The sequence below is a fragment of the Tetrao urogallus genome, assembly GCF_951394365.1.
Source record: "Tetrao urogallus genome assembly, chromosome: 3".
NCBI classification, from domain to species: Eukaryota; Metazoa; Chordata; class Aves; order Galliformes; family Phasianidae; genus Tetrao; species Tetrao urogallus.
The window spans coordinates 78,327,275-78,346,784 of NC_136815.1; the positions used below are offsets into that span (position 1 = coordinate 78,327,275).

General features: G+C 38.7%; 1 protein-coding gene across 1 annotated transcript in view; it reads right to left on the reverse strand.

The window, feature by feature from the left end:
• PIGN (phosphatidylinositol glycan anchor biosynthesis class N) overlaps nt 1–19,510 on the reverse strand; it is a gene marked incomplete at both ends in the record, with an annotated part of 92,683 nt that overhangs the window by 59,662 nt on the left and 13,511 nt on the right. The window contains 6 exon segments of the mRNA XM_079533491.1: nt 1,433–1,525; nt 2,426–2,485; nt 4,174–4,214; nt 9,035–9,151; nt 13,303–13,433; nt 14,957–15,081. Coding sequence (XP_079389617.1) covers nt 1,433–1,525; nt 2,426–2,485; nt 4,174–4,214; nt 9,035–9,151; nt 13,303–13,433; nt 14,957–15,081 — 567 coding nt within the window.

A 19,510-nucleotide genomic window follows, 5' to 3' on the forward strand; every position in this document is an offset into this window, starting at 1 on the left:
CTCAAGACAATCATTAACAACAAAAAGCCAAGGTACATCTTTAATACTTAGAGCAGACTTTCCTCCAACCATGGAGGCTGTACCAGCACAATTCAGCTTCACATCCAGCCAGTCACTTCCTCTGCTACATGGCAGCTCTCCATCCCAGATTTGGAAATGACTGCTGTTGACACGGCCCATTTGTGATGCACACAAACCATATTTGGGAAGCTGTGCATTTAAGGGACAGAAGGTGCTGAAGGCACTAATCATCACCTTACAGGTGATCTCAAATCAGTTCCTTGCTCTGCTATTGTCACACGCATTTCCTTACGGTTCTGCATGACTCTGCTTTCTGTCAAAATTGAGATTTTGGGATTTGGGACTGTTTCTTACTCCATAATTAGGCAGCATCTAGTGAAATAGAACCTTTTTTGTTTGCTTGGACCATGTGTTCTCATAATCTCCAATATGAGATGAAACAAGATAGAAAGCAGAGATAAGAAACAAAGCAAAACAACAGACACTAAAGCATAAGCTAAAGGTTAATTAACCCACTAATTTCATTTCTTTAATGGACACATGCCTGTTACTTTTCAATCTGTTTGTTGATTCCGCCTGAGAGCCTTGTCTCCCAAACACAGTTGGAAAAGAGATGCCTCTTTTTCTGATAACAGAAGTTGGTATTCAGCTTGAAGCCTACCTACACACTGCCTATAGGTTAGTTTACGCTAATATCAATAAACATCAGCACTGAAGTTAAGAATTGAGAAAAAAAAATTGCTTCTTTTCCTTAAAAAAAAGTTTATTAAAGTCTTTCAAACCTCGTCAGATATTCTTCACCACTAGTCAAGTGGATTACTTAAAGGGCTGCTCTGAAAGTAATGCCTCCAATTTTATTACGTTGGCTCAACATCAGAGGTGGATGTTGGTGGTACGGCAGTAGAGGTTGAACCTTCCCACAGATATTGTTTTGTTTTCATGCAACAGATGGTAGTAGAGGGGCAGTCTGACAAATTGGTGACTGACACAGAAGTGCACATGAAGCAGAAGCATGGAACTGAATTCCTCCAATGAGTTAAAACCAGCACCCACTGACATTCATTGACACTTGCTGAATGTTTATGGAGACCAAACAGTGGATGTGAGCACAGGGAGGCAGTGGGTGGTGTGTTTCAGCAGCAGTGACAGCAGGCCACCTCCACTGGTGCACATTTTTAAAAGCACAGTATGTAGGCTCTATTATTTCACTCTTTGTATCTGTTGAAGTTTCCATAGAAATAAATGGGAGGCATTATTTTCAGAAGGACCTATATAGCATACGCACGCAGTTTTAGTCCTTTGAATTACAGCATGCCACATACACTGCATGTCCCAGAAAACTATTTTACACAGCACAGCAATAATTGTTATTCAAAGACATATACTTCTTTTTCACCATATGCTTAGTTACCTTAAATTGCTCGAGAACCTGAAGAGCATTGGTAAACATGCTCTCTGCTTTGAAATGATCACTATTGTTCAGGTATTCCAGAGGCAGGGTTCCCTGGGGAAGAAAAAAAAGTACTAGTTACATAACTGCCATAATAGCTTTTAAGTATTCTACATCATTTTCCAACATCACAAAGACTGTCCATATCACCCTGACTCCCACAGGAATATAACAAAGGTAAGTAATGGAGGTTGTTACTATACAACATAGCATAGAGTAATAAGACCTCATCCACTAATCTGAGGTCATTTTAAAAATACCTAGAAGCTTTCCACCTAAACCCACACTTGGTCCTGACTTGCCCAGCACTTGTGATGAGTGAGTGAACAATTCATATGCCACCAACCCCTTTCCTCACAGTCTGTATGTCCAGCAAGGACTGCAGTACAGGGGGACATGCTCTTGAGCAGAGTTTATAGTAAAAATATTTTGAAAATGTGTTGTAAAGAGATGTTTTTAAAACAAAATAAGAAGTATGACAGTATGGTAGCATAATGCTAACCGTCAGTCAGGTATTTATTAAACAAACTTTGGGATACCCAAAAATAGCGCAAGCAAATTCAAAGAAAAGGACATCTCAGAGAGGACTCTCACTGTTTGTTAAATTAAAGGCACAAGGTATCATCTGAAAAACCCACCACACTAAATTAAACAAGAAATAATTAAACATTAACTTGCAAGAACTAGCTTGTTTCGCAATCAAAATCAAACATTATTCAAAACATATTCTATTGGTAAAATCCCTAAAAAAATATAAAAATCTTTCTAGCTTAACAGTGTAAAATTGCAGGTTATAAAAGACCAGCTGCCTTTCCAAGTACTATCCATATAGCCTTATACCCCCTCTAGTAATTTTCCAGATTTTTAATCTTTTTCCTTATGTCTTAATCCCAACATCCCTTCCTCTAAGACAAGCAGATTGCTGTAATATGGTAGAACGTTTGTAGTACTTACCACAGAATTCAAGGGGAAAGGAACACCAATGAGGGAAGCCATCAGCGGTGCTATGTCAGCCTGTGCAAACAGAAGCATCCTCATTTTAACATAATTAAAGTTTCTAGGACTAATAAATTCAGTTTATTTTTAACTTTGACAAATGTAGATATGTTAATGATATCATAATGTGAAGCTTTAAGTTAAAACTACTTATTAATATTTCTTCTACAGTTTCCACTTGTCATCATGAAATGGTTAACATGCATAACATGAGACTCTACTACTGATAAAGTTTCAAAAATATATTTAGCTTAAAAAATATAAAACACCATGTTTTTTATTTGAAGGAATTCAATATCTTTCTTCACTGCACTCAGAAGCATGCCATTTTTATGACAATTAATATCAAGAAAGAATGCCATATTTACAGTTTCAGACAACAGGTGGAATACATTGCTCTTCAAAACGCTCCTCTACCCATATTCTCACAGTGAGGATTACTCCTCCCCCTCAAAGCAGGACCCTAGGAGTTTTCTTTTTTCCACTCAGCACTCAATCCGCAAGGAAAACCCTTTATTTACATCAAGGCTTCTCAGAAAGTAAGTCACCATTAACTTCTACCTGTAATGATAAACAATGGTTCTCACTTGGTTCGTATTTTCCTGTAATATATAACTAGGCATAAAAATTCCTCCACTACAAATCTGAAGAAACTGCGCTGAAATCCAAGGCAGTACTGCACAGCTGTGCAGAAGCAGACTCCAAACTGTTATTTTTAGAGGACAAAACATATGCACTGCAATATAAAAGCAGAAATCTAGCTTGCTGTTATTACCTATAATTCCACATATACTATGGAATGCTGGAGGAAGCTGTCTTTGAGGAGTCCATTACATGGAACAAAGTGATGCTTGAGACTCTTCATATTAAAACCCAGTCTTAAAATGACATCCCTGTAATTCCTGACAACCTTGAGATGAAAATCCAGCTCTACCTTCATGCAAGGATTTTGTTGAAAGCAGCTGATCGAAGACTTTCCCACCCTTAAATTTCCAGCACAAGTATCTTTCCCTTGTTATATCACATTTGGAGTCTTTTGTTCATATATTGGGGTTTACAGAATAGGATGAAGTAAGAAGCAAGCCGCAAGTGCACAGATGTACATCACATCTAGGACTTCACAAAGCTTGGCTGATTTAGTAACAAAAAGTTGTCAAACACCCAAGTGGCTGGGCCATAACTATAGACTTGGTCGGAAAAAACAACAGCAATAAAACAATTCCACCACATAGCAAGAATTAGTTTTAATTCAGTGGTGATAGCAAGTTCTGGAAAGAGTAATCACAGAATCACAGAAACAACAATGTTGGAAAAGACCTACAAGATTATCCAGTCCAACCATCCACCTATCACCAATAGTTCTCACTAAACCAATAAAAATACAGATTTCAAAATAGCTCTGAAAAACATCAGTAAACAAACAACATCACCTTAAGTGTAGCAAAAAACACACAGCAGCTGTTCACTAACTTCAGAAACCATGTTGTTCAAGTCACTTTCAGGTAAGCGGTACTGAGCTTCCAAGGAATACCTGACACACTGTATGCATTACAAATGTTCAGAGGGCAGTTCCTGAGATTTAAGTAACATTTTCTAGGGAAACACTAAGTGAGTATGGTGATTCATTCAAGTTCCCTCAATTAGTTTAAATCGCACAAAATTCAAGCTGAACTTTTATGAGTTCTTAAATTAGGTACGTGTGATACCTGATTGACATCCATTCTCTTCAGATTCTCCAGCTTCCATTCTGCAAAGAGATAACAGAGCACATGAACAGCACGTTTAAGTAGATTTGAAAAGAATGATTCAGCTGACATTTAATATGTTGTCGCCACTTTCTGCAAATTGTTGTTACTAAAGAAAAATATAATTTGGCTTTAGGACGCTCGCTCAAGAGAGGTTACAGATGGAGCACAACAGGCGGAAACAATAAAATGTATTTATTTTGCTTCACATTTTCTTTTACCCACCAGAATAAATTGCTGCTAGCAATTGTGACCCAGATCAGTAGAGGGAAGTCCAAGCTTTTTACTTTTTCCAGTACAGCAGAGAAAATAACAAGTAATTTCCTGTGCCAACTAAAAGATCAAAACTCAGTTTCTAGAGAAGAACTGTTTAAATCTCTTCAATAAGGTTTTTTATTGTTTTTGTTTTGTTTGTTTTAAGGAAAGTGTTAACTCTAGGTCCCCCAAATACTGGTACAGACTAGTACAAGTACACTTCATGTTCCCCACATGCAATACTGGCTAAAACTGAGCTAAAGGAAAAGTTCAACTACTTGGCAATCAAAACAACTACAGCACAGACAAAGCCAAGTGTACAAACACCTGAAGCTGTGGTGCATCATGCAAAAAGCTGGTTCAAAACAGCACTTTCCTGCTCACCATTAATTTCTAAGGAAATGAAGTAGTTATTTTTCTTTGGGAGTGGAGACCTATTTCAAAACAGAGTTTAGGAGGGTTCTTTCTTCATGTCTTTTCCCAGTGATTAAATTAGATGACCCAATACCTACAGAAACAATAGGAGCAAATAAACCAAACCAACAAACTAACAAGTAACAACAAACTAACAGCCTCTGGGTTGACGTGAGTGAAAGTTTAAGTGTAGGAGAAAAAGATTTCCTTGAAAGCACTGGTAAACCATACTGCAAAGTTCTGGCATAGCCTCATTATTTTCCAAACAGCAGCATGCATTCAAATCCTAGACTGCAATCTTTCTCTGACTTTCAATACGCTCTCTCTTTCAATACACTCTGAATATATCAGACCCAAACCTAAGCTGAAAATTAACCAGGATGGGAAAAATCTCTGATTTGAGCATTGCATGTACTGAAGTTTCAGTAATTAACTTGTAGCAGGGCAAGCTGCAGGGATTTGATTACAAGTTCATTGTTATTTATGTACTAAGAACATCCTGAACAATAGCAATGCATTTTAACAACAGTAAGAAATAGTTAAAATGAGTTCCCATGGCAACAGAGGGGAAGTATTATGAGTATTAATCATGAATTCTGTGTTAAACTCCACCAAAATGAGTACGGTGGTTTTCTTGTGCTTTCCAGAACAGGAAGCCAGGTTACAGACATTTCTAGAGATAGAGTCTCAGCTATATTTTTATTATATAAAAGCAATGCTTGTTTTTCTTGAATAACATTTTCCAATCAAAACGGTGGTAAAATTATCTATATAAATAGATGGCAAGAATGTTCAGGGCAAGAAGGAACTGCAGCTTTGCTGGAGAAGCTTCTGTTAAATCTAGCAGCTCTGCTTTCCTTATTCAGATATTTTCAACATGAAACAGATTTAAGACATGTCCTGGACCAGGAGCTATAACACATTAGATCCAACTGCTCCCAAGCAATGAGACACTCCTCCAGACTGACCAAACTGGGCTGTACTCCTGAAAATGAGACAGGGTGGATCTGTACATTTATTTTTATTTTTGTAGTTATTTTAAGCTTGCTGTCCAGGTTTCTTGTACAGTGTTTAGCAGTTTACTATCTGAGAAGATGCTTTTCTTATCTTGCCACACTACTACTGCAACTCACTGAGCTCACTGTTAGATGCAAACAATCCAAAGGAACTGCAGGGAAATGCCAGTGCAAGAAGAAAGGCTAAGCATGAGGCTACAGGAACCAAAGGACAATTCATACAAAGCCTCACACAAGCAGAAATAGCAAAGGAATACACTGAGCTACTTCAGGTGAAGCAAATAAGGCTGAGCTTCATCTGAAACATGTAAGACTGTAGATAAAAGCTGCCACCACCACATTTAAAGGCTGCTGAAATGGCATTTCAAGGCCACCCGGCAGGGTCTATGCTGAGGAGCTCTATCTTCTCTCTGCCTTGAAGGGTCAAGCCAATAGCCAAATGGGTAATGCTGTGCATTGCCCACAGGATGCAGCTCTGCCATCACGAATTTTTCCAAAACAATTGCATGGACAGCCTTGAGGGAAGGCAAAACACAGGTGAAGGGACTGATAAGGAGACTGCTGTCACTCTGGAGCAGACACTGCATCCCTCAGGCACCCAAGAAATACACTGATCATTGCATGACAAATTAGATGGACTGAGTCCTGACTGTCAGCACTGCCTCTGGGGGTACGTACCCTTGATGGCAATGATGAGAAAGAGACGATTCACTGAGCTGCCTAGAGCCTGCTTGCACTGAGCAGAGCATAAGTCTGGCAGCATTGAAAATACAAGTTCATGGAGGCAGCACAGTAACTCAGCACTTAGGAAGGATTCTGTCAGTAGAGGCAAGAACTGGAACGCACAATCTGAAATATAAATCTGTCACTTGCATAGAACTGTAATGAAGCAATCTTGAAATTGCAGTCTTCACCTGCACGTGGTTTCAGCTTTTTTTTTTTTTTTTTAATGAGCAGAAGAGGCAAGCTCACAAAGCTTTTCTTGAGACTTCTTTTACTCTTTTTTTTTTTCCTTACACGCCTGGGCTTTATGAAAAGATACAGGTTTGAAACTTAATGAATTAACTGAACTGAGCACCAAATTCCAGCTCAACAATTTTTTTCTTTACATTTGAGCTGCATAGCCTACTGGAAGCTGTAATGTAATGACCTAGTGTCATATCACAGAGATAGTACTTTTTGTTCAAAGGGAGATTAAAACTCTCAGTTTATTCACACAAATTCAGAACTCAAATAGAGATTGTTCCTGGCAATTAAGAACCTGTAACCAGTGTCTAAACCAAATTAGCACCACACTCTTCAGCTGGAAAGATGCAAAGCAAGTCTAGAACAAAGGGCAGCATCAGATGCCTGCCTTGAATAAGAACAAAACAAAGAAAAAAAACCCAAAACAACACAACACCAAAACACCAGTACAAGCAAAATATGAAGCAGGCACAGCAGGGTGCAGACATATTCCTTGCTTTAAAGAAAATACACATTTCCTAACAGATGACAGCCAAGTCTCTTTTCCTATTGTGCACCTAGATATCAGTTCAATACTCATGTTTTTGGAGTGCTCTCACACTATTTTTATCCTTACTTCAAGTCAGACACTCATGTTTACACTCAAGTTAAGAATAAAAACCGACAGTCATAAAAATCTGCTATTATGTATAAACAGAGCGACTGAGCATCCTTGGAAGTCTTGAAGATCAACTGCTGCAGGCTCCAGAGTCTGCCGACGTTATTCTATTCTACTATTTTTCAGTTTTATCAGAGATGCTGTAATTTTTTAATGGAGATGAATGAGCACAATGTAATTATTGCCAAATGCCCTTGTTCAAGGGCAATGGTTTTAAATTATTTTTTATGCATTTTCACTTCTCCAATGTACGAAGGCTACTCCAAAAGTAATGCCTCCTATTTTATTACATTGGCCCACACGTCAGAGGTTAGTGATATGGGAGCAGAGATTGAACCGGCCAACCAATACTCCATTGCATTGTATTGCTGTGTGAGAGATGGCAGCAGAGGGGCAGTCTGACAGAATGGCATCTGGCACGGAAATGCTGATGAAGCAAAGGTGTGTCATCACGGTCCTCCAGGCAGAAAAAATGGCACCCACTGACATTCATCAACATGACTGAGCACAGTGAGGTGATGGGTGGTGCATTTCAGCAGTGGCAACAGCAACATGAAAGACAAGCCATGTTCTGAACAGCCATGTACATTTTCAGAAGCACAGCATGCAGGTCTTCTGGGGAAAATGCATAGCTAATGGTGTTAATTATGATGAAGAACAGTTTTGTAGCTGAGAATTTGCTCTATCAGATGGTGTTTTTATCCTCTTTATACCTGTTATAATTTCCATTGAAATAAATAGAGGCATTACTTTTAGAGTGATCTACATACCTTGACAAAAAATCCAGCAAAACAGGAAGTAATTAGCTCATTGATCCCAAGCAACAACCTGAGAGAATCAAGGCTTCTTAAGATAGAGGAGTGAAACACGTGAAAGAGGAAGAGCTAGTGCTGTTTATCACATCTAGCACTAGAATCTCAAGAAGATTCCAGTAAGACAGTACTTATTATATATATGAAATATTAAATTTTATTTTTTTTTAAATGTTTTAAATACTGATGTTTACTCTTCTTCAAGTATGTAGGGGAAAAATAGAAGAGTCACAGTTTGTCATTGAGAAAGACTGTTTACATTTTCGCAACAGCCACAAGGATGAATGCAAGATAGGACTCCCCTGGCAAGTTCCCAGGGTCCTACTGTAGAGCTAGGAAGAGGTTCTTACACCGTGTCAACTTATCATGTTTCTATACAAATAGCTTTTAACCTCTGGGTGTCTTCATAAAAATTAAATCTCCTCTGGAATTAAATTTCAGGAGGGTAAATAGTCTCCCATACCCAAAGAGAAATTCTTCAGTTCCATGGCTCACTGGAAATTACTCTGATATCATCTACCCAGCTTTACTGTCTCTTCCACGTACATGCATTGTCAACTTTTTTTTTTCTCCACACTTTCTTGCAAGAAGCATGTCACTCTTAGAGTAATGGAACAGATGCTAGAGAAGCTTAACAGATTTAACTGTTGAACCTCATCCATTCCACCAAAATCTCAGACTAAGTTTTATATTTTACATACCTTTCAAAAAATTGTCTTCAAAGAGCTGGGATGTAACTTCCTGTGGATAATTCACTCCAGCACCCCAGGCAATCAGTGGTGTTAAAGTCTCTGAGGGATGACCAGCTCCATGGGATCCTAAGATGCACAGAAACAAAACCAGTGTAAAATTTAAAATGCATAGAGTAAAAAATAAAAATTATATATATTTACACATTTACACATAAAGTTTCTGTTATAATATACTAGGATTCTCTTACAGAGGACCTATTCTAGCTTCACAGCTTTTTTTTTCCCTGTCACTAACAATAAAGGCAGAATTCAAGCTCCACATTGGGAAAGTGGTATCACTTAGGTCAAGCCTAGAAAGATGTAATGTTGAATGCAGAATAAAAAGAAAGAAGAAACCATTAATATAGAAACGAAAGCCCAAGTGGTCAAAAGGCTACAGGCACAGAGGAGTCACTTACTCAAAACACACTGCGTTTGTCTATCCCTAAGCATTCCATGGAAATCAATGGTGGGTGATTTGAGCAATTAGGTAAGTCCCTAGAAATCACATAGGACCAATTTCTTTGCTACCCAAGTAATCATTAGACTTCCTTTTCAAAAACAGAAGATACAAAGCAACTGCCATTCTTTCTCAGTGATGCAAATTCATTTGTTAAGGTTTTAAAGCTTGGTTGCAGACTAAGAACTGATGAATCACTGATGAAAACATCCCAGATTCCCTTCACACTAACATACCAGTTGCCAAAAGAAGAAAAAAACCTTTAGAACTATGACATCTCAATACCAGCTGCGTTGAGGCAAAAGCCATAGAAGCTTGAAAGCAGCTTGGTCATTGAAGCCAGTGGGTGAGGTGCCACAGTAGGACTTCATCCAGTTTCGAAGGCAGTCAGGTTGTTATACAAACTACACTGGTCTAAAGACTCCAAAACAATGCATATTTTATTTTTGTGTACATGCGTGCAGACACATCCTGTTTGTATATATATTTCAACCATTACAGAGGATACAGAATAATGCATCGGTTCAAGGGCAACTTTATTAAGAAATAATTAGGTATGAACTCATAAATAACAGAAGCTGCCTATACAACAACTACTATGACAGAACTAAAAAGCCAGTTCTATGCTTAAGAAAATAAGATTTCTGAAAATAAGGTCTGAAAATAAGATTTCAGACACACTGAAATCCTTTGTAAGGTGTTCTCTGGGCTTGAAAGCAGCAAATATTCTTTTTCACAGAGTTTGGGAAAAGAACAGATGGGGACCATGCTTTCCCTGTCCTCCAGGCATCACTTATTTCCTTCTATTGTAGAAGGAAAGCACAATTTTTGGTGAGTTTTCATTTTAGCTGAGCCACTAACTCTATCAGCATTTTATTGAGATCGTACCTCCATTAACTCTGTAAAACAGATGCAGCTGAGAGAGGCAGCTGTATCCATTCTTATCAATTTAAAGGTTTCAGCCTAATCCAAATTATACAATAGGGAAAGAAACAATGTTCAGCTGGGTCTGTTCCCCAGACACATCTTTTTTCAGGAGAAAGGGAAGAAGATGGTGATGCTGGTTTAGTTTTCTGTTCTCTGGTCCAGCATACATCGCAGCACTATTTGTCTAAGTAAGGCAGCAGGACCAAGTAGCTGTAAGCATGAGGCTCCCTGTGTTGATGGTGAGGAAGCCCCTCTGATCCCAGCTTAAAGGTGAATCTTGAAGTCAGACTGGGAAAGCAAGTGATTTTTATTGACCTTTGCTAACAACCACAATTTCGTTAATCTTGTCAAATTTAGAACATGTTCTCTTCCCTAAGAAATCTTCCCAATCCTCTTAGTCATCTAAATCTGTGCCCATCCCACTCTGCAAATGGTCTGTAAGAGACTACAACAGCTGCTGATACTACAAACTTAAATAAGAAGCCACTGAAATAGCCTTCAGAAGACCAGCTATGGACCTAAGCATTAGTTTTGCTGTTGTGTTCACTGAAGTCAACTTTAAAGTCACTGATGCTTCTGGCAGAAAAGCAAGCTTTCACTTCAGACAGAAATGCATGACAAAACTATGACAGATCAGTAGCTCTTAAAGCCTGAAGACTTACTCCTGTCACCTTTTATTCCCCCTTCAAAGGTTGCAGTACATAATGAAAACACCTAGAATACTTTTTACCTTTTTTTTTTCCTTTTCTTAAATACATGCCTACCTACTCATGTACTGACAGAAAATTAACCCATGATGCAGATGAAAGGTCTCTGAATACAATAATATGGCATCATTCTATATTTACACATGTACCTGCTGAAAAGCACATAGGGCACCCAGGAAGCTGATGGTGAATCGGCAGCACAATCTGGTAGCAAGGAAGGCTAGCAGCACCCTGGCCTTTGTTAATAAGAATAAAGAGAGGAGATCCAGGAAAGGGACTATCTTACTCTGGTCATATTGGATATGTGAAACAGCCCACAGGCACTGCAGCCAGTTTGAGACTCCCAGAACAGAGCAGACATCTGGAAGAAAACCAACCGGAATAGGCACAGTGGTCCTATCCCAGGCCCTAGACTGGTCAGAGGAGCATTTGGCTTGTGAAGAGAGGCTGAGGTGTTGGGATTTGTTCAGCTGGGACAAGAGATGGCTTTGGGGAGGAAGGGGAACCAAAGAGCAACCTGCCTGTACCCCAGTGTCAGTGGGTTGGCAAGAAGATGGAGTCAGGATCTTGCTGTGCAACATAGAGAGGATAAGAAATAAAAAGCATGTGCTGAAACAGAGGGTCAGGCTGCATGTGATGGAAGTTTTTCCCCCTCCATCAGGGCAGGGAAGAAATGGAGAAGGTTTACCAAAGGGGTTGTATAGGCTCAATCCCTCGAGGTTTTCAAGGCCCTAATAGATAGAAGCCAAGCAGCCCTGCCTGATCCCAAAGCTGGCCCTCCTTTGAGGAGGTAATTGGACCTCCTGAGGTCCTCTTGATCGTATATCATTTTACATACATATATATATATACACACACACACACACACACAAGCATTTGCACAAGCACACGTGTATATTAATTAAAAAAACACTACTTGAAAAAAACTGCATGAGAATTTACATATTACTGCAAGTGACGGCCACCTCAACAGTAAAAAATAATCAAAACAAATATTTTGCAGATAATAGTTAGGCTGACTGAATAAATAGGAATAGTTTTGTCATCTCTGATAACAGAAGAAGACAGCGTGTCGTCTGTTTGAAAAGTTTAGGATTTCACACACAATAAGATATTGAATTTTACCACATCCTTAGCATCCCTTGATTCAAAAGCATCCCAATTAATTAAGCTACAATTAATCCCAATAATTAAGCTACAAACACACACAGCATAGGAGGGCAGACTTATTTTAGTTGGTAACACACAAGGACAGGAATGTTCTTAAAATTCTTGGAGAAAAAAATAAGGAAAAAGATTTGTTTAAAGGAGTTCACCACAGGAAATTCTTCTCCTCTGCCCTATATATAGTTACAATAGAATGGCCTCAAGTCATTCAGCAGTTGTAATTGCGCCCTCGGAAGCTAACAGCCTGGCTGAGCCGCCTGCCTCACTCCTGTACTTGCAGCTGCTCCTCCTGCTCTCCAGCACCAGCCTCTTCTAAAGGAATCCCCATAACAGCCCCTCCTTTGTGGTGTGCCTAAAAGCATAAATGGGAGGAAAGACAAACGTGAGTTTGTCACCAGCTCCCAGATTCACCACCTTTCCCAGGCACTTCAGAGCACAAAGTGCTAACCATTTCTTTTCCACTTAGGCGTGAACAAGACCTTGCGATGTTGCAACTAATACTGTGTGTACAACAGGCTTCAAGATACAAATATATGTATACAGAGCCACCAATAAATGACATATAGAAGATAAAAACCTTGAATAATAATGAAAGTCTCTAATTTAAAAATTTTTGGAATTTATAACACTCCTCACAAACCTCAGTCAAAATATGAGGCTATGTGGCCTACTGTTTGTTCTCCATTCTTCACGCAATCCTAGCCTCCAAGGAGTTCTGTCACTTGATATCAACAATAAGCAGAAGGAATGGTATGTCTGTGTGTGTTCACACATGCCCACCTGTGCTCCCCCATTTCATACCAATACATGTTCGCACGTATGGTGTGTCTATGCTTGTTCAAGTGCATGGACTGTTCATTCATATTCACACACTGCATGATAACACGTTCTGGCACTTTTGGGTTCCTGGAGTGTTCACATGTAACCCAGCTAGACACCACGAACTCAGCAGACTATCAAAATTTAAAAATGCTCACCCCAATCTGTCATTCCATGGTCAGAAGTTAAGATATATGCAGTTTTCCCATCATTTCCATAGAAGCTTTCGAGCATTGAAACAATTTCTTTTACCCCCTCATCAACTTTTCTAATATTCTCCTTGTATTCCCTGAAGAAAAAAAAGAAAAGAAAAAAAACGTTATTAGATTCCAGGTGACTTCTGCATTTGGTATAGAGTAAGTTTTACAAATTAAGTTCAGTCCCTTGCGTTTATACAACCTCACTCCTTGCAGAACCTCAAGCTAACAAAAGGCATCCTAGATGTAAAATCTTTCCTGTTCTGAGTCTAATGTGAAATACCACTTGCTGCTGTTTGAAAGTCCTGGAACTACAGTCTCAATGGATTTTTATCTTTATTACATACCTGACCTGTTCTTGACATTAGACAATTTATTACCCAGAGCAATTAAGCAAATTTATGAGGGAGTATAGTGACAAGATAAGGAGCAACAGTTTTAAACTGAAAGAAGCATAGGTTTAGATTAGACGTAAAGAAGTGATTCTTCACAATGAGGGTGGTGAGCCACTGGCAGAGACTGCCCCTCTGTGGATGCCCCATCCCTGAAAGTATTCAAGGCCAGTTTGGACAGGGCTTTGAGCAATCTGATCTGGTGGGAGGTGGCCCTGCCCATGTTAGAGGTGCTGGAACAGGATGATCTATACAGATCCCTCTGAACTCAGACCATTCTGCGATTCTGAATTAAGGGCTAAGCAAACAATAAGGAATTCTGGAAAAATCAAACACCATAAATTGCAAGTTTAGTTACTAGCTTAAAGCAACTTCTGAAGATTTCACAATGCAAGAACTGGCCTGAGGTTATTCACAGACTATCACAGATCCCCGAGTTTGAGACAGGGTAAACCAAGAAACTCATTTTCTCCGTTTAGAGACAGTGACAAGGATTAACTTCTGGCCAGCTAGTTTTCTATTTATTGCTGCTGCTAAAGTCAATTTGAAAACTTTATCTTTTAACATCACAACAAAAAAGAGCATGAAGTATGCAGCAAGTATAAACTTAGGAATGATGTGTAGGAAATCAGAACAAGGATTTCAGAAGTGTGAAAGGATCGAGAGAAAATAAAAGCACAAAATCCTACATTCAAAGCTTGTGAGGAAGTAAAAGCAGAAGTTCTCAAATACCTCACTTCAAGGTGAATCAATGATAAGTACTGTTAAAAATCTAAACTTTTTATTCAAATGCCTTATAAAAACCAAACCATGGCTGACAAATTCTGGTGTCAGTTTTTCTGAACTTACTGTTTTCTATAAACCTTTCTGTAAATCTTAGTCTTTCAGCTATGTGAAACCCACTAAGTGTTTAAATTTTACATGTGAAAATGCAACTATTCTCTACATCAAGGATTAAATGTGAATTAGAGAACCTGCTAAAAAAATCAGATTTGAGAATTATAACCTGGCACGAGATATACGGCAAAATAATCGGTCACTTCTGCAGAGAAGATCTTAAAACAACAACTGCCCAAAAGTGATCATGGTAACACATGTGGCCTACAAAAGAGACCCTCAAGACTGCAAGTCTTTTTTGGTAAAAAGCAAGGTTAAGGAAAAAAAAAGAGTGACTGTATGCACCCAGCACTAATAAGAATGATAAGCTTAACCTCCCCACTTACTTTGAGTACGGCCGATGAGCATGTCCATTTGTATCTATGCCGAGCAAATGCAAGAACAGGACCACTTTTTCTTCATTTAGTGCAGAGAACAATGTTTGATTACTTCTGGAAGAATTAAAGAAGCTCTGTATGGAATAAGCCAATAAGATATCAATCTGAGTACAGTGGAAAAAGATGGCAGGCAGCTTATTAAAACTAAAACTCAGCTGGTTTTGTGTCATAATACTGGTAGTTGTGAAAGAAAGATTGCTTCCTGGTTTACCTATTGGAGGACAGCCACCATTGATATAATCAGTTCAAAGTTTCAACTTAGCAAAGATGGGAAACACCTTTGAGGTGTTTTGTTTTGTTCTTCTAGTCTCATTAGGTAGAAATACCAGACAACTGTGCAGCATCCTTTCCTTGCCTCTTACATAAACACGACTATGCACCATTCCTTACAGCTCTATATAGAGCTACTCACTTCAAGCTGGAAGCAAAGTTCTCAATGCTGTTTCTTTGGAAGCAGGTTCTGCAGAACTAAAATACTAAGCTGCAACCCATTTGCAGAAATCAAATTGAAACAAAACAAGACATGCTTTGGAAATACAAGAACTACAGAAGATGCATCTGCCTTGCACATGTCCTACTTAAGCATCCCCGAGGCAGATGCCGGGGGGTTGGGATCTTCTCCCGAGACTGAATGAGTCTTGACATGGCTATTCAGTGTTAGACCAGCCACATTACAGCAATGCAAAATGCAGGCAGACAGCTATTTCAACATGATCTCCCTAGTCACTGAAATGCCCAAGGAAACAAAGTTGGGTAAGGTTTAGTTCAAAGTAACAGTAACACAGAGAAAAGTGTTTTGAATTTCACACGGGAGCCTAGGGAAAATGTGGGCAGAATGAACCATTTCTGCCACCAAAGGCAAAAGCAACTTACCATATACCTGCATGACCATGGTGGAGCTGCTAAAAACTAAAGCTCACACCTTGTGTAAACTAAAATCATCGTAGCGAGCAGAAAACCAAACTGGCAGCAAGGTGTGTCAGGATACCACGATATTACTCAATTCCACCCTTTATCCCTGAACATACAGAAGTCTCAGATTCATATTTGCATGCTGCCAACTTCAGCGCTTCTCAGAAAAAAAAAGCTTACATTAAGATTTTTTGATGTTGCTGTTTTAAATGCTGAGATGTTTTAAATAAAACACGAAAAAAAAAATATCTGATTGCATTGGCTTAAAAACAGTGTAATTATTTTTATGGATGTCTCCACTTCCCACATGGATCTGTCTTCCTGCACATACCTGATCGCAAACTAAAGAAGTCTCCAAGTGCACACCAATAATTTACAGGAGACAGCATAATTCTGCTTTGTTATTTTTAATTAAATAACGTATCAGGGCAGATACAGGAAATACCTGAAATTACATCTTGAAATATGAATAAGTATTAGAATATCAACCCAAGCAAGCAAAAGAAACTTTCATGAGGAAAACAAGGCCTAAGGTTTGTCTCTCTCACTGGAGAGCTTCCCATATTACTCCAAAAATAGCCCGCTCTCCAGCATCAGCCACCTCCTAACACAGAGCAGCAGCAACCAAAACAGTTTGCCTGACCTCAAGCTAATTAAGAATAAGACAAGACGAGGAATGAAAATGTAACTTGAGATGCAGGATGTTTTCTCAGAGCAAAGAGCAAACTTTTTCCCATGGAAGCTTCTTAAAATTGCATACGGAAAAAAAAGTAAATTGGAAGTTTACTGCAAAGAGTTATCCTAGGCTGCTAAAGGCAACAAGTTGATAAGCAGGACACTGAACAGCTGGGGCAAAAACATTTAATCTTGCACTAGCTGTTGCCAAACTGTGTGCCCAACATGTGTGCCCTCACTGCCTGCTAAAACGCTTCCTTTTGTTTTGGTACTCCTTCCCAAAACTCAAAACCTTTGGCAACGAGTTCCCAAGCTAACATTATATGTTAATTACATATTTCTGTCCCTCTGATTTTTTTTTTTACTTAACTTTTATTTGCTCTGTTCAGTGATAATTACCTTCAAGTGTCTTCAATATGTTTTCGGAATGGGAATAAACTATAAAGCTTAAAAAAAAAATAAATTGTTTAAGGGGATCTCTGAGCCATTTACAGCCACCTACTAGGAAGCTGAAGAGAAAATGGAGCCAGACTCTTCGAAGGGTTTGATGATAGGCAAGAAGGGAACAGACAATTTGAAACAAAATACAGAAAGTTCAAATAAGATAAGGAAACTTATTTTTTAATTGGTTTTGAAACCAGAGTGTAGTCAGATCTTGGAACAAGTACTCAAATGTGATTAGGAAGGCCTGAGAATCCTACTCTAACTGGACCTCCTTCATGCAGGGAGCTACTGCTAGAACTCTCTTTCAACTTCATTTCTCCTATGACTTTTATGCTTTTGAAAAGCTTTACAAGAAGTGGATATCCCCATTTCCCAAATCCAACCAACTTTCTACTTTTATGGCTGCAACTGATATGCAATTTAGTGAGACTAGTAATAAATTTCCGATTAAAACATTCACAATAAACAGAAAAGTTGCTTGTAATGCAAGTACTAACTAAAATATTACAAGAAAAAATTGGTTATAACATCCATAATATTAGTATCAGATGAAATCTTAGTATCATATCCATTCCTGGATAGGAGAAAATAAAAAGAAGCTTACTATGTAGAAGGTCTAGCAAATCCCAATTTACTGATGCCTGAACAAGAGACAGACTCAACTGATGTCTACCAAGTTGCTGGGGACCCCTTGTTCCCTCAGATTGAGCCCTCCTTGGAAGAACAATCTGTTCATAGAGCTGATAAACTGTCGCTGACAGCATGGATGCACAAAAAGAAAGACTGAAACTTCCTCTTTCCACAGAGCTTCCTCACTCATAAATCCAGGACATCTTAATTAAGTTGAATGACGAAAGTTGTGCCCTCTGATCTGTGCTCATGCGAGAGTTGGAATGGTTATGGCCATTTTGAGACACCGACCAAATGTTGAAAGGCAGAATGAAAATACATACGCTGATTTTGTATCAATTGAGCGTGCTTATGCAAGAGCACTACAGAAATAAATAATTCAGCCACTGTACTGCTATTTAGAGCAAAGCTATTTGTACTCAAATCCGCACCAGGTCACGGCACTGCCTGCAGGACCTCAAAGGTCAGTATGATCCAGTTCTGACTCCAATTCCCAGCTTATATGTCCTCAACATATAAGGCACAGTCTGAAGACGTGGTCTGGTCTGCTTCCAGAACAAAGGGACCAGAGCAGTACAACAGTCATCAGGAAATAAGAAAAAAAGAAAAAAGAAAAAAAAAAGATTGCTATCTGTATCTCCATTTAAACCAGAAGACAACTCAATATTTTAAAAGTGTTTTCTACATTGTGGTGTTGATAAATTGTGGTCAGAGACTCATCTCACCTGGAATATCTTAATCGTTTTGTCCTAAGTGTATGAGTTGGATCCTGAAAATTCTTTTAACCAATATTTTTAAAAAACAGAACTGAATAAAAAAGAATTTCATTTTTTTCTTTCACTGTTCACCTAGTCTTACAGTATTTGCTCCCTAATTTCTTTTAAGCACAAAGTCAAAGTATGATCCACATAAAGGTTATTAACTGACCCAACTAGCTGATGGATCACATCCTGCCGAATTCCACTTAGCCACTTCATTATTTTAAAGATTTCAAAGGAAAAAAAAGAAAAAAAAAGAAGAAAAAAAGACCACTAACAGCCCCACACCTACATGGCTCTGGCCCACCCATGAGTTACTAAACCACACATTAAAATTTCACAAAGTTTTGATCCAGCTGCAGATTAAAAATGCACATCATTTTAGTCTATGCTCAGTTTTCTCAGACCCTAACAAACAGATGTTACAGCAACTACAAAGAATTATACATTTTTTCCTGCATTCTTGAGTTAAGCAATCTTTTTAAAATCCGTAGACATAAAGACTAGAGTTTACACGTCTCCTGATCAAGTGAGTTACTGCTACTTTGCACTTCTGAAGAGAACATGCAATTGCAGGAAGCCAGAGTTAGCAGCCCACACCATTCTCCATTTTATCTCCATCTTTTTGAGGGGCAGAGGAAGCCACAGAAGGTCCTCATGACGCCTGGGACATGCTGACTACATAACAAAAAGGGAGTACCCCTTTTCATTCTACTTCCTAGAGCACAAGACAGAAATGCAGGGATCTGAAACGTAACTCAAAATCAACTGATGTGCCATTAAGTATTGAGATAAAATTAAAGTGAGGAAAAAAACGTAGAAAAAGCAGACATCAGATTTCAGCGAATTATCATTGCTAAGTATATATTCTCATCATGTAGCTGAGACAGCTGCTGGAGTTACAACAGGAGTGACATCTGTTTCAAGTAGCCTCAAGTTTCACACTTCTGAAACAATCACTGATGTGTAACTGAGGAGATGATTAATAGAATGAGCATTTCACAATAGTCAGTCAAGTCCTGTCCATTCATGGCATGAAATTTAGTTAGGCAAAGTAAGTCTTGAAAATTATGATGGGTGCTGG